Below are 15,493 nucleotides of genomic sequence, written 5' to 3' on the forward strand. Positions count from 1 at the left end.
AGGCAATCCAAGTTTAATTTAAAAGAACACATGGTAGCTAGGAAAAGGTTCAGACCTTTGTATAAAATTTTTATACAGTGGAACCATTAGGTTTTCCGAGTAGCAACCAACAGTTACGGGCCCGGCTTGGGTCCAGTCCAGACCCGGCCCGGGGGTCGGGTCTACCACCAGGTCTTCCCGCCAGCTGTCAGTCCCGGTGGACCCAACTGGACTTCAGCTAGTTGTCAGATCCCGCGGACTTAACCGGACTTCCTGCCAAATATCGGGTCCTGCGGACCTATCTGGACTTTGCACTAGCTATCGGGTCTTGTGAACCTAGCTAGATTTCAACCTGGTGTCAAGTCCTTCAGACTAGTCAACTCCTGCATACTTGGTAGAAAGGTTAGACAAACAACACATTTAACTTTAACCTATTTATTATGCATCAAAACTAGATTATTAGCGCAACCTGCATCAACAAGATGGACTTTCCGTCAGATATCGGGTCACTTCTTGACCTATCTGAACTTCTACACCAGCTATCAGGTAATCCAGACCTAATTACATTTTAGTCTAGTATCAAGTTCTTCAAACTCATCAAGTCTTTCACACTTGATAGAAGGATTAGATCATACTATATCTAACTTTAATTTATTTATAATTCATTAAAACGTAGATTTAACGATTATCTATCAATTTACATTTTTAATATATTAACTTGTATTATTTTCTAATTTTAATTTTTTTTGGTCCGGAGTTCCAATTGACCTCCCAGCCACGCAACCTTAAAAATAAACTCAATAAAATAAAATTCTTAAAAAAAAATTATATCCATTATATTTCTTCAATACATTGTTCAACATTCACAACAAAATAAATCAAATACAAAGTCCCTAAATACTCTAAAAGCTTCAAATCTGCAAAATCACCCGTTAAAACATATATAAAACAAACAAAATAACCATGGCAGCACAACCAGTAACTTCATAGCTTTATTCTCCCTAGCTATTTTTTGTATTTTCTTCTTTAGGCACAGTTGACTTCTATTTTAATCCTGGAATTGTGGTCATAGCTATTGGTGGATCTTCCAAAACAAAAACAAAAGTTACATCCATCCTTCTATTAAGAATAAGATAAGAGTGTGAGGTATTAACATTGAATAATTATTAAGGATAAATAAAAGGGAAAAAAATATCACCTTGCAATCAATGTAGTCATGAAACTTTCTACTAGAGTTATCTAGGGTTTATACTTTATGGCAGAGAAAATGAGGGATCATTGGTGTGTTGGGGGATGTATGAAGGGTGTATATTTTTTAAAGAATTTTATTTTATTAATTTTATTTTTAATGTGATATGACTTTAATTTTATGTTCTAAGCAATTTGTCCACTAAAATAAAAAATATCTAAATTAATTTTTCACTGTACTAATTACATGTGGTTAATTAGAATTCGGGATGAAAAAGTATTGAAGTTAAAAAAAAATACAAGTTAATATACTAAAAATATAAATTTATAAATAACATGATCAAAATTGAAAAAACACACTATTGAAACTAATAGTAATAGGATAAAAAGTGAAATTTACAGGACTATCAATGTAATTCGCTCATAAATTTAATTAAGATAAAATAAATAAATAAAACACACGATTAAAACTAATAAATACTAAATTAGGCATGCGAAAATCATTTCATCAAAATTCTCATAATTTATAATTTTATTTTATTTCTAATTCTAACACAACAGTTGTTACCTTCTTTTAAATTTTTTTCTAAAGATCAAAAATCAAAAGAAAATTCTAATTATTAAAAGCATAAAAAAACCTAATACTTTTAAAAAGTTAAATAACACCTAAATATATTTTTTATGTTAAAGATATTCATTTAACGACTGCTATAATGCATAACGGTATAGCAGTTAGCTATAATTAATATATTAAAATAAAATGATTCATTTAGTTAAAAATATTATAAATAATATATTTTAATATTAATATTTTTTATTTTCTAAAAATATATAAATTTAATTAAAATCATTTAAATATATTCAAAATTTATTTTAAAATTATTCAATGTACCATCAACTAGTATAACAATCATTAAATAACTTATATAATAATATTTACCTCCCTCCATATTCATATTGACCGGTTCTAGGGGCTATTGATACGACGATTTCACGTTAAATAACTTATATAATAATTATATCAATCGGTTGATAATTTTGAAAAAAAATATTATAGCAACTGAAATTTAACTAATACCAATTAAAGAAATATTAGGACATCTCCAATGGTTAGAGCTCTAAATGATTTTTTTTTCAAAATCTCAATATGTCACATCAACAATAAAAAAGTTCATTGAAATATCTTCAATGGTTAAAATTCTAAATGAGTTTTCTTACAATCCAATTCATAGCATGAGCGACATGATTTCATGCATATTGCATCAAATTTGAAATAAAAGAATATGTTTTTATTTTCATTACTGTTCTTAAACTATAAATCTCAAATCTCACCTCTACAATGATTCAAAACTTTTTAGATTTTACAAATTTTTTATAAATCTTGTATTGAAATGTCCTTAGAATACTTTTACGATAATTAGGACGCTATGTTGAATTTATTCTTTTATAAAATTAAAAATATAATATTTAAAAATTCTAACAAACCAAATGCACCTTAATTAAGCACGCGTGCCACGAATAGGAATATACCGTTTCCATTCAGTTCCTCACGTGCTACACGTTGTCGAGAAGGCGGAGTTGAACAAATCAACTTACCTAATTAAGCACAGATTCCAAAGTCCACGTGTCTATCATCCTACGGGCCAATAGGCCACCGCTCTGCGTGGCCGGACCTATATATAGATAGTCGATTGGTCGGCCGGCCGGAGATAAGGAAAAGGTGAAGCGCGACACGAATGGATCAATTTTTCGTCTCGATTCTCCTCTTTGCGACGATCGCCGCCGCAGCCTCCGTTGCGGCCATCGTGCCGAAAGACAAAAATGACGATTCTTTGATCCGGCAGGTGGTGCAGGATGAGTCCGCTCTCGGTGGAGAAGGAGGGGAACTGTCGGCGCTCGATGCGGAGGCCCACTTCTCCGGCTTCATCAGGAGGTATAAGAAGACCTACGCCGATGCCGAGCAGCGGGCCCTCCGGTTCGCTATCTTCAAGGCCAACCTGCTGCGGGCGAGGAGGCACCAGCTTCTCGACCCCACCGCCGTTCATGGCGTCACCCAGTTCTCTGATCTCACTCCTGGAGAGTTTCGACGCGCCTACCTTGGCCTCCGCAGCAGCAGCTCTGATTTCGCCTCGTCCCCCCACGAGGCGCCGATTCTTCCGACCAATGACCTTCCTGAAAAATTCGACTGGAGAGATCACGGAGCGGTGACCCCGGTCAAAAATCAGGTTTCTACTTGTGTCTCCGCCCTTTACGCCCTTTTCTGTTGGTCGATTATTGATCTGATAAATCTAGTATCGCCTTTTCGTGTTTGGTATTCTAGGGTTCATGTGGATCGTGCTGGACCTTTAGCGCTGCCGGGGCACTTGAAGGAGCTAACTTTCTAGCCACTGGGAAATTGGAGAGCCTCAGCGAGCAGCAGCTTGTTGACTGCGATCACGAGGTTTGACTTTGGCCTCTCCAACAACGTTTCACTTCAGATTATACTGTTTGGCTTGGTGTTCTATCATTCATATTTTAGGAATTTATTAAGAGCTTTCGTTCATTTACAATCTGTTGGAAACATTTTAAGTTGTACGAACCTCTGTGAATGCAATCTGTTTTGTGATTTAATTCTTGATTGGATATGATAGATCAGGAAACCGTGCTTTCATGCCCCTTAGGTTCAATGCGATAAAATTTTAACTCTGGAGATAGAAAATGGTTCTAGTTGCTAAAATACCAAATAAGTCTTTTTTTTTTTACACATGATAAGTTTTAAGTTTGCTAGATTGCATAACTTCATCAGTGTGCTTGTTTAGTTGGGGAAAAAATAATTTGAACCATAAGAATTGTCTTTAAGGTTCTGAAGTTGATTAAGAGATGCTGTCTAGTTAACTAGATCCTCTTCCGAACAATATCTTTTGATGCAATCTATATTTGGATTTTGTGACCCCTAAAATTCACAAGTTGTATTTAGCATGCTTAATAATGCAGCATGGTTTGATTCTGTTGATTATGCTCTTACATGTTTCATCACGATATGTATCTCCTTTCCATCGAGAATCAGGACTATAGACAAGTAATTTGCATGACAGAACTAAATTCTGAGCCTTGACTTCAAGAGGTTTAACTTATGTCTTATTTGTTTGTCAAAAACAAACGGTGTTACAATTCAATAATCAACTTGTTCTGAAGTGTAGAAGCAACAAAGCTGTGAATCACTGCCACCAGAAGTTTATCTTTAATAAACTCTAGTGGATGACAGAGATGGGAGCAATGTGTGGGGTTGATATATAGAAAAGATAGAATACAACAAATAAATACAATGATGATGCGTAGCTTGTTTTTTGAACTGATGAGGTCTTAGGTAAAGGCAAATATTCCTTGGATCATAGTTTTCATTTTTTTAAGTTCTAGTTTTCCATGGTTTTGTTTTGATGATGGCGATAAAGGAGAATATGCCTTGATCTTAGCCTGTTTTGTCCTTTTAGATATTACCTTGCTCAAGTGGCTAGCTGATTACTGATTGCTCATGAATTTTTGGATAATTGGACGTAACAATTAATGTTTGAGCTTGCAACATAATTAAACAGTGCATCCAATTTACCATTTTGTTTCGCAGTGTGATTCCTCAGAATCGGGTGCATGTGACCAAGGTTGCAACGGTGGTCTTATGACGACCGCATTTGAGTATTTGCTAAAATCTGGCGGCCTCGAGCGCGAAGAAGATTATCCTTACACTGGAACTGACCGAGGTACCTGCCAATTTGATAAATCAAAAATTGCTGCTTCAGTCAGCAACTTCAGCACTGTCTCCATTGATGAAGATCAAATTGCTGCTAATCTTGTGAAACATGGCCCTCTTGCAGGTTAATGATATTCTCTCGTTTCATTCCGTTACTTCTTTTGAGATACTAGGAGAATAGCTACATCATACTAATCTGTCTAAAACTTGTTGAGATGAAATCTTTCATTATGTAGAGGGAGCTGCTCAAATATTTGTTTCCTTTTGCAGTGGGCATAAATGCAGTGTTCATGCAAACCTATGTTCATGGTGTTTCATGCCCTTACATTTGTGGGAAGCATTTGAATCATGGCGTGCTTCTAGTGGGTTACGGCACTGGTTATGCTCCGAGTCGCCTCAAGGAGAAGCCCTACTGGATCATTAAAAATTCATGGGGTGAGAATTGGGGAGAGAAGGGATACTACAACATCTGCAGAGGCAGGAATTTGTGTGGAGTGGACTCCATGGTCTCCGCAGTTACTGCCATCCGCACGCAGCAACAAGACTAACCATTCCTATATATTATATACATATATATATATATATACCATTTGATGTATGCCAGCACTCAGCTCCTCTGCAATTTACATAAATATCATGAATTTGACTGTATTTAGTGCTTAACAAATGCGTGTGATTATTCTAATTAAGAATTTGGATAACCTTGGGTACTAGGCTAAATATAAACCAAATGAATCCTTTTCACTATATATCTAACTTTAGTTTTTAATTCGAAGTAATTTTTGATCAAATTATAAACAATATCTTAATATAATAATAATTTAACAATTAACTAAAAATCAGCATTGCTATATGAATCCTAAAATTAACACCACTATGGTGTCAATTTTTAAAGTACAACACTAATGTTGATCTTTGAAATCCAACGTGGTGTTATTGTTTGAATGCAACACCATAATAATAAATGCGCATTATGAGAATTTCACAACTCTAAATGCCACATGTGATAAATTCTCAATAATAATTTTTATAGAATAATTTTAATTAATTGAAGTACTTTTCTTCAACAATTCCAAACGGAAAGAATAGGATGATGGATATCTCAATAATGTCTTTTGATTTAATAACTATTATAATTTCAATTTCACAATAATTGTTATAGCTTTAATATTTACTATATCAAATATTGTTTATGAATATTTTTTAATTGTATTTTATTTCTAGATCCAAACTAGTATTATTTACGGTGAGGATTAGTTAGGATTGTAAATGACCTAAATATTTATAAATAAGTTTAGTGTTTAGTTTGATAAGAGTTTATTTATGTTCATTTAATATACACAAGATCAATTAAATAAATAAACTTGAATAGCTCATTAAACTAAATAAATAAGCTTGAACACAAATGTATTCAGCTCATTAACAACATTTGTGATAATATTTATGAACCATGTTTAGCTCAAGTCGAGTTTGAATTGAGAGAATAATAACATCTAAATTAACTCAATTCAACTCAATTATCTTATTAAATAAACTTAAACACCTTAAATCGGCTCGACTTGATTACAACATTAGTTACAACTTGTACAATAAGGTTTAATAAGTCCATCCTTTTTTAGTATCCCTACTTCCATTCGCACGGAAAGGTCGCCGACTTCAAAGCGACGCGAAGAATTTGTGGTTGCATTATGACGTGAAGAATTTATGATTGCATTATGAGAGCTGCTTTTCCCACCATTTCAAATATCCTCACCTCCTGCCCCCACCTAATTTTTTACCTTTATACCCTTTCCTTATTCTCACATTCACGTTTTCTTTTAGTTTTATTTCTTTTGTTTCTATTGGTTTTGTTTTTTTAATCAGTTTTTTATTAATTTTATTTTTTTGAATAATTTATTTTTTATTATATGTTTATAATATTTTATTTATTGTTTAGTTGTAAATTTTAAGAGTTATTATTTGGAAAAAAAATTTAAAAGTATAAAAATTTTAAAAACGGTATAGCACAGACGGTGGGCGCATAACATCTCTAGCGTAATAATCAGGAGTTGATTACCAGGAACTGACGACCTGAGATTTACCTCACCATGCGTCTGACACCTGTGTGCCTGCATGTACCTCCCTTCATATCCGTAGAGCCGGTACTAGTATGGATCAAAATGAAAATTATATACATGAAACGAATAAAAATATTAACAATTAATAGTAAATACATTTATAACTTACAAATAAATATTAGAAATTTTAATCAATGAGGTTTTGACATGTGTCAAGGGGTGTAAGGGAGTAATTTAAAGGGAGATGAGTGTTTTGACATGTGTTAAGGATTGGAGGATGAGTAATTTAAAGGGAGAGAAGGTTTTGACATATGTTGGTTGGAGGGTAGGTAATTTAAAGATAGTGAGGGGTTCTGACATGTGTTATGTGTCAAGAATTGGAGGGATGGGAGGTTCTGACATATGTTAAGAGTTGATGAGGATAATTTAAGTGTCGAATTAGGAAAGTAATTTAAAAGAAGGGAGAGATTCTGACTATGTTAAAAATTATATAAAATAAAAAAAATAATAAACAAAATTGATTAAAAAAATAAAACTAAATAAAAATTAATAAAATTGGAAAAAATAAGAGTAAAAAATAAAAATAATAATAATAAATTGATTAAAAAATTGATTAAAAAATAAAACTAAATAAAAATTAAATAAAATTTTAAAAAAAATTATAAGTAAAGAAGTTAGGGGTATAAAGGTTATTTACATAGGAGACAAAATTTGAAAGTAAATTACTTTTCCCATCCCTCTAACACCACACCCCTCCCTCCTCCTCTCTCTCCCACCCTGTCAAATACCATTTCTACCCTTTTTTCTTTGTTTTTTTTATTTTTCCAATTTTATTTAATTTTATTTTTTAATTAATTTTATTTATTATTTTTTCATCCATACTTATATATATTAATTTTATTTAATTTTATTTATTATTTTTTTAATTCTATTTAATTTTTATTTAGTTTTATTTTTTAAATTAATTTTATTTATTATTTTTTTCATCAATACATATTTTTTTTAATTTTTATTTAATTTTATAAATTTCTTCTCCCACCCCCTCTAACAGAGTCTCCCTCCCTTTTCAAATTTTGTCTCCCATATAAATAACCTTTATACCCCTAACTTCTTTACTTATATTTTTTTTTAAAAAAATTATTTAATTTTTATTTAATTTTATCTTTTAATCAATTTTGTTTATTATTTTTTATTATTTTTTTATATAATTTTTAACATAGTCAGAATCTCTCCATTCCTTTAAATTAATTTTCTAATTCGATACTTAAATTATCTTCATTCAACTCTTAACATATGTCAGAACCTCCCCTCCCTTAAAATTATCTTACTCTAACTCTTGACACATAACACATGTCAGAACCTTTTACTATCTTTAAATTATCCACCCTCCAACCGACATATGTCAGAATATTTCCTCTTTTTAAATTACTCACCCTCCAATCCTTAACACATGTCAAAACACCCATCTCCCTTTAAATTACTCCCTTCCAACTCTTTGTTGGTGCAATATCCCTCAGGTCAAGGTTGACCTAATTGACCAAACTTGAGTCTTGGTTTGGGTTTCGATGTTTGATAATACAAGACTTCGATGATATGGACAAGTGCAGGTGCAGTTGTTCATGTGGGGAGATTGTTGGTGCAATTCTCCACTTATCAGGGCTTGATCAGTTTTGGTTGTAGAAGAGTCAAGTAGGTCAAGGTTGACCAGATACTTGACTGGGAAAGTCCTAGTGAGTGAAGCTAGGCAGTATGAAAATCTTGGTGAGTGAAGCCAAGTGAAAGCCTTGGTGAATGAAGCCAGGCAGAGTGGAAGTCATAGTGAGTGAAACTAGGCAGTATGAGAATCTTGGTGAGTAAAGCCAAGTGAAAGCTCTGGTGAGTGAAGTCAGGCAGATGGAAAGTCTTAGTGAGTGAAGCTAGGCAGTTGGAAGTCTTGGTGAATGAAGCCAGACAGATGAGAAGTCCTGGTGAGTGAAGCTAGGCACGGGGAATATCCAGATGGGTCAAGGTTGATCAGACATCTGGTGAAAGTCCAAGTAAGTCAAGGGATTGACGGGATACTTGGCACGAGGAGAAAAGTCCAAGTGGGTCAAAGGGATTGACCAGACACTTGGTGAGGGAGTCCTAGCAGGTCAAGGGTGACCAGATGCTAGACATGATGTATCAACATGTCAAGGTTGACCGGATATTGATTTGAGAGACTTGGGATTTGGTTTTGGGCAAAAACCAGCAGCTGGATCGATTGGCTGGAGCCCAATCGATCGGCCGATCAATTGGGGAGTCCCCGCGAGAAGCCTTCGTCCCAATCGATCAGTGGATCGATTGGGAGGCAGTCGCGAGCGCACAGAAGCCTGCTGGATCGATCAGCTGATCGATCCAGAGGCCCTAATCGATCAGTGGATCGACTGGGAAGCTGCGATTTGTCGCGATAAGCCCTGGATCGATCCGTTGATCGATCCAGGCATTTCCTGAGAGCACAGAGGCGCTCTGGATCGATCCAAAGCCTCCCCAATCGATTGGGAGCAATTCAATCGATTGGGATCCGACCGTTAGCGTCGATAAAAGCCGCAGGCGTTCGATTCCTTTGGCAGCGCTTCACCGATTCATCTTAGATCCTCGATAGCAACTCCAGAGCTCTCTCTAAGCTCCAAATCGCCAGTTCTTGAAGGTTCTTGGAGGTTCTTCCAAGTCAAGAGGCGGATCAAAAGCAAGAAGAAGAAAGCTAGGGTTAGGGTTTCTTGTATTCATTGTAAGCTTTGCTTATACTTTTGTTCCCTTTCCTTTCTTTCTGTATTGAGAGTCTTGTAGGGCTTCTCCGTCTTCGGTAGTTACCGAAAAGGAATGTTTATTAGTGGAAGTGTGTGTGTGTGCGTGGATCCTTGGACTAGTCACCTCTTGTTAGGTGGATACCAAGTAAAATCCATTTGTTAGCATTGTTGTAGTTGTTTCTTGTATTTCCGCTGCATATCTTTGAAGAAACAAGCAACGAAGAGCAACTAGCACGCACCGAGCTATTCACCTCCCCCCTCTAGCTACATTTTCGGTCCCAACAAGTGGTATCAGAGAGAGGTTGCTCTTCACTGGAATCATCGCCGGAAGGGGCAAACAAAACAAGCAAATCTAGAGGGTGAAGAAGTTGGAGCAAATTCATCAAAGTCAAAGAATTCAAGAAGCTCAACTTCAAGATGAAATTCCAAGATGGACTTGGATTTGACACAAGGGTGGTTCCACCATACGCTTCAATAAGCTTCGATCTTTGGAGATCAAGGATCGAGAATTTTTTGATGGTGGAGATAGAGCAATGGTTTGCTCTCATGGAAGGTTTCGAGGCTCCAACAAATTCCAAGGGCAAAGTCCTCAAGAAAAGTAAATGGAGCCAAGAACAAATCCAAAGATGTGAGGCCAATGATAAAGTGACCAAGCTTTTGGTCAATCTATTGCCTAGCCACATTCTTGGAAAGATTGGAGAGTTCAAGGACGCCAAGGAGCTTTGGAGCAAATTGGTATCAATTCATGAGATCCCCTCCACTGTACCAATCCAAGAAGAATCCAAAGAGGGTGACTCATTGGAGCAAAATCAAAAGGAAGAGGAAGAGGACTCCGAAGTTGAGAGATGCTCAACTTCCGAAGAAGAAGAAGTCCAAGAAGCATCATCCTCAAAGGAGAACAATCAAAAGAACAAGGAAGGAGCATATTCCTTGTTTAATGTGCAAGAGGATGAAGAAGAAGAAGAAGAAGCCTCCACCTCTAGGATTGAGGGGGAGCAAATTTCGGTGACACCGGATCAAGGAGAAGAAGAAGCCTCCACATCCGGGTCAAAAGAAGAAGAGGATGAAGAAGCTTCCACCTCCACAAGTCAAGCAAAATCAAATGGAGGAGTATCATCTTCGGATCAAGAGGAAGCCTCTACTCCCAAGTCAAATGGAGGAGCAAGTGTCACCTCTACACAAGAAGGTATAAATAGTTCATTTAACAATAAAAATCATATAATATGCTTTGAGTGTAGGGAACATGGGCATTACAAGAGTAAATGTCCTAAATTGGCCAAGAAGAAGGGTCAAGTGGCACAAAAAGGCAAGGAGAAGCCCAAGGAGACCATCCCCAATACAAAGAAGAGCAAGGAGCACATTGTATGCTTCTCTTGCAACCAAAAGGGACATTACCAAAGTCAATGCCCTAAGGGGAGGAAGGCGGTCAAGGCTCAAGGAGGAAGCTCAACTCAAGGGGGAGCCTCCAAGGTAAAAAGGAAGGTATCATTCATTGAGCCTATCCCCTTGAATCATGATAAAAAGCATGATAATTCTAATTTATATCATTTCAATGCTATTTACCATGAAAATAGGAGGCATGATAAAGTTAAGGAAAATCATGTAGCTTTTCATGCTAAAACCTCTCAACCTGAGTTTAGAATGGTAGATAGGAATTTAGGCAAGAACCCTAAGGATTCTAGGTATTTGCTTAAGAAAAAGAAAAGTCATGATTTTAGTGAAAAATCTATGGTTGAGGGATTATGGAAAGAAAATCAAGCCTTAAGGTCAAGACTTGATAAATTAGAGAAGACCCTTAAAAAAATCAAAAATGAAACACAAGGGTCTAAGGGTAAAAATTTAGGTTTAGGAGTACAACAAGGGTCATCCAATGACCATAGAGGTTTGGGATACAAACCTAAGACTAAGAAGGATGAAATGTCTTACCATAGGGTTCCATATAGTTATGAAACCAACCCTAGGTCTAAGGGTCAAGTCAAAAGTACAAGGGAAGTTATCCCTAGGAGTATTTTTGCAACTAAAGTGACTAAGGCTTCTAAGAAGCCAAACAAGGTCACTAGGAAGGTATCTAGGGAAGTTATCCCTAGTGAATACCTAGAGCATCCAAGGAACACCAATAGGTTTTGGGTTCCTAGGAGCATTTTCTCTACCCCATAGATGGGTTTGAGAGTGTCAACTCTAATAAGAATGGTAGTTAACCCAACTTTGAAGAAATTGACACTCAAGGAGCTTTTTCAAGGTTATTATTAACCTTTGAAAATGAAATAGATGTATCATTTACTCTTTGGAAGAGTAAAATATGCCTAATTCCGGAGATATTGATTTTAATCTTAATTGGCACAATTTGGGAAATCATAAGGAAATACCAAGTTGGGATTTTGATATTTTCTTAGTGTTACTCTTGTGGAAGAACGAAATATGCCAACATTTGAGGAATAAGCTTAATTTCAAGTGGCATAAATTAATCAAGAGGTTAAAGAAATGTCAAGTTGGGTTTTGACATTTTCTTGAGGAAATTGGGCAATCTATGTTTTAAATCTTATTTTAGCTAAGGCTTAAGGATACTTAGGTAGACAACCTAGGTATGTTATTTATGTGAATTTGTCATGCTTTGTTTGCCCATGATATGTCATGACATCATATTTATTTATTTGTATTTTGCATTCATGACTTACTATGAAAAATATAAAAATACCATATCATGTCATACATACATCATGTAGTTATAGGAATCTTTCTTTTGAAAGTTATTTCATTTTGATGTATGTCATAACATATCATGCATTAATTTTAATTCCTTAAAATTAAGGACAAATGACATTTATCAACAAGTATCAACAAGTGACATCCTAGGTGGATGTTCAATATCCATAAAATGTCTAGATAGATATGCATGATCCTAGACTAGGGCAAAATCAAAATTTCACATTTCACAAAGACCTATAAGATGACTTGTGTGTGCTTTGTGCACCATAGATACAAGTGAGATGTTAGGATGATGAACAAAACTCAACATGCTGATTTAGTGCATTTCCTTGAGTTTTAAGTTCATCAAAACACATAGTTATGTGTTTTCCAATCATTGGGAAAGCTAATGTACAAGACATATGCATTGAGCCCAAGGAACATGGTTGGATATTGGTTTTGAAAATGATTTTAAAATGCCTTTGGAAAATCTTGGTGAAGACTATCTTTTGATAGTAATAATCATTGAAAAGTTAGACACAAACTTGAAGAAAACACTAAAGTTTTTACAAGTTTTCGAGTTTGTGTCAATCTTTGAAAATATGATGTATTTTCATAGAAAACTATTTTTCCATGATAAAGTATACCCTAAATAATATCTACACAAATTTTCATGATTTTTGGAATTTTGTAGAATTTTCTAGGGGTTTCTGAAATTGGCTGAAATTGAATTTCAGCAATTTCAGGTCTCCAATTGATCAACCGATCGATTGGACTGCCTCAATCGATCAGCCGATCGATTGAGAAGACAATTCTCGCAAGCAGAAGCTCGCTGGATCGATCGGTCGATCGATCCATACTGGCTGAATCGATCAGTGGATCGATTCAAGCTGGTTCAATCGATTGGAACCCAACTCCAATCGATCGAAGATGCTGATTTTGGCTGGGAAAGCTTATTTTCAGCATTTTGAACATATTTTAGTTTAGGTAACCATTCTAAACCCCTAAAAATATATTTGTATACATAAAAAGGGTGTTTTCATGTTGAAAACAAGGATGGATTGATTAAAGGAGACTAAGTAGAAGTTTACGTTTGAGGTTGATTCAAATGTTGAACTTTTGAACCTTAAAACTTCTAAATTTGGGTTTCCTAAAGGTTTAGGGATTCCAAGTCATTGTTGGTGCAATGACAGAAGGTACAACCATGTTTTTAGGGGGGAGTTACTCTTTAAAGACATGAAAATTATTTTTTTTCATGAACCTTGGAAGGTGGTTAACCTTCTTTTAAGAACATGCTCAGGGTTGAGCGTTTGAACTTTAATGGGGAGTGGATATCCTCATTGTTCAAGTGATTCAAGTTGGTATATGCTCATGGATGAGCATTCGATACAAATGAAGGGTATGAGACCTTCATTTGGGTTATTGGACCTTGTTAATGCTCAAGGGTGAGTATTGATGATAATGAAGGGTATGAGACCTTCATTATCGTGTTAATCACAACGAGTGAAGTTGTGAACAACGATGAGCAACTCTTCAGGGGGAGAGTCTCAAAGGGGAGAGTTTTCAACAAGTGAATTTGTTTGATGTGTGCCAATAGGGGGAGAATGTAGGATTTAAGTTAGGCCTTCATTATCTAAGAGGGAGTCTGCCTTCTTAGAGGGAGAATGTAGGTTGTAACTCAAGCCTTCATTACCTAGTGGCATGAAGGAAGTTGAGGCTATGGGAATTAGCCTAACTTAAATGAGGTATTATCAAATATCAAAAAGGGGGAGATTTTTGGTGCAATATCCCTCAGGTCAAGGTTGACCTGGTTGACCAAGCTTGAGTCTTGGTTTGAGTTTCGATGTTTGACAATACAAGACTTCGATGATATGGACAAGTGCAGGTGCAGTTGTTCATGTCGGGAGATTGTTGGTGCAATTCTCCACTGATCAGGGCTTGATCAGTTTTAGTTGTAGAAGAGTCAAGTAGGTCAAGGTTGACCATATACTTGATTGGGAAAGTCCTAGTGAGTGAAGCTAGACAGTATGAAAATCTTGGTGAGTGAAGTAAAGTGAAAGCCCTGGTGAGTGAAGCCAGGCAGAGTTGAAGTCATAGTGAGTGAAGCTACGCTGTATGAGAATCTTGGTGAGTAAAGCCAAGTGAAAGCCCTGGTGAGTGAAGCCAGGCAGATGGAAAGTCCTAGTGAGTGAAGCTAGGCAGTTGGAAGTCCTGGTGAGTAAAGCCAGGCAGATGAGAAGTCCTGGTGAGTGAAGCCAGGCACGGGGAAAATCCAGATGGGTCAAGGTTGACCAGACATCTGGTGAAAGTCCAAGTAGGTCAAGGGATTGACCAGATACTTGGCACGAGGAGAAAAGTTCAAGTGGGTCAAAAGGATTGACCAGACACTTGGTGAGGGAGTCCTAGCAGGTCAAGGGTGACCAGATGCTAGGCATGATGTACCAACAGGTCAAGGTTGACCGGATGTTGGTTTGAGGGGCTTGAGACTTGGTTTTGGGCAAAAACCAGCAGCTGGATCGATCAGCTGATACATTGGCTGGAGCCCAATCGATCGGTCGATCAATTGGGGAGTCCCCGCGAGAAGCCTTCGTCCCAATCGATCAGTGGATCGATTGGGAGGCAGTCGCGAGCGCACAGAAGCCTGCTGGATCGATCAGCTGATCGATCCAGAGACCCCAATCGATCAGTGGATCGATTGGGAAGCTGCGATTTGTCACGATAAGCCCTAGATCGATCCATTGATCGATCCAGGTATTTCCTGAGAGCACAGAGGCGCTCTGGATCGATCCAAATCCTCGATTGGGATCCGACCGTTAGCGTTGATAAAAGCCGCATGCGTTCGATTCCTTCAGCAGCGCTTCACCGATTCATCTCAGATCCTCGACAGCAACTCCACAGCTCTCTCTAAGCTCCAGATCGCCAGTTCTTGAAGGTTCTTCCAAGTTAATAGGTTGATCAAAAGCAAGAAGAAGAAAGCTAGGGTTAGGGTTTCTTGTATTCATTGTAATCTTTGCTTATACTTTTGTTCCGTTTCCTTTCTTTCTGTATTGAGAGTCTTGTAGGGCTTCTTCGCCTTCGGTAGTTACCGAAAA

The 15,493-nt window shown here is 36.5% G+C and overlaps 1 protein-coding gene across 1 annotated transcript; it reads left to right on the forward strand.

Moving 5' to 3' along the window:
• Nucleotides 1-2,899: 2,899 nt before the first annotated feature.
• On the forward strand, nucleotides 2,900-5,529 carry LOC122021214 (cysteine proteinase 1-like). Its single transcript, XM_042579300.1, has 4 exons — nucleotides 2,900-3,392; nucleotides 3,488-3,607; nucleotides 4,769-5,015; nucleotides 5,162-5,529. Exons 1-4 carry the CDS (start codon nucleotides 2,904-2,906, stop codon nucleotides 5,437-5,439), a joined length of 1,134 nt encoding a protein of 377 aa, XP_042435234.1. The 5' UTR covers nucleotides 2,900-2,903; the 3' UTR covers nucleotides 5,440-5,529.
• Nucleotides 5,530-15,493: the final 9,964 nt, after the last annotated feature.

The sequence above is a fragment of the Zingiber officinale genome, chromosome 9A, assembly GCF_018446385.1.
Source record: "Zingiber officinale cultivar Zhangliang chromosome 9A, Zo_v1.1, whole genome shotgun sequence".
NCBI lineage: Eukaryota > Viridiplantae > Streptophyta > Magnoliopsida > Zingiberales > Zingiberaceae > Zingiber > Zingiber officinale.

Excerpts from the sequence above, each read along its gene's own strand:
- LOC122021214 (XM_042579300.1), top strand. The coding sequence starts at position 2,904 with ATGGATCAATTTTTCGTCTCGATTCTCCTCTTTGCGACGATCGCCGCC. Across the intron at positions 3,393-3,487 it reads TGACCCCGGTCAAAAATCAG|GGTTCATGTGGATCGTGCTG; the intron begins GTTTCTACTTGT and ends TTGGTATTCTAG. Across the intron at positions 3,608-4,768 it reads TTGTTGACTGCGATCACGAG|TGTGATTCCTCAGAATCGGG; the intron begins GTTTGACTTTGG and ends TTTGTTTCGCAG.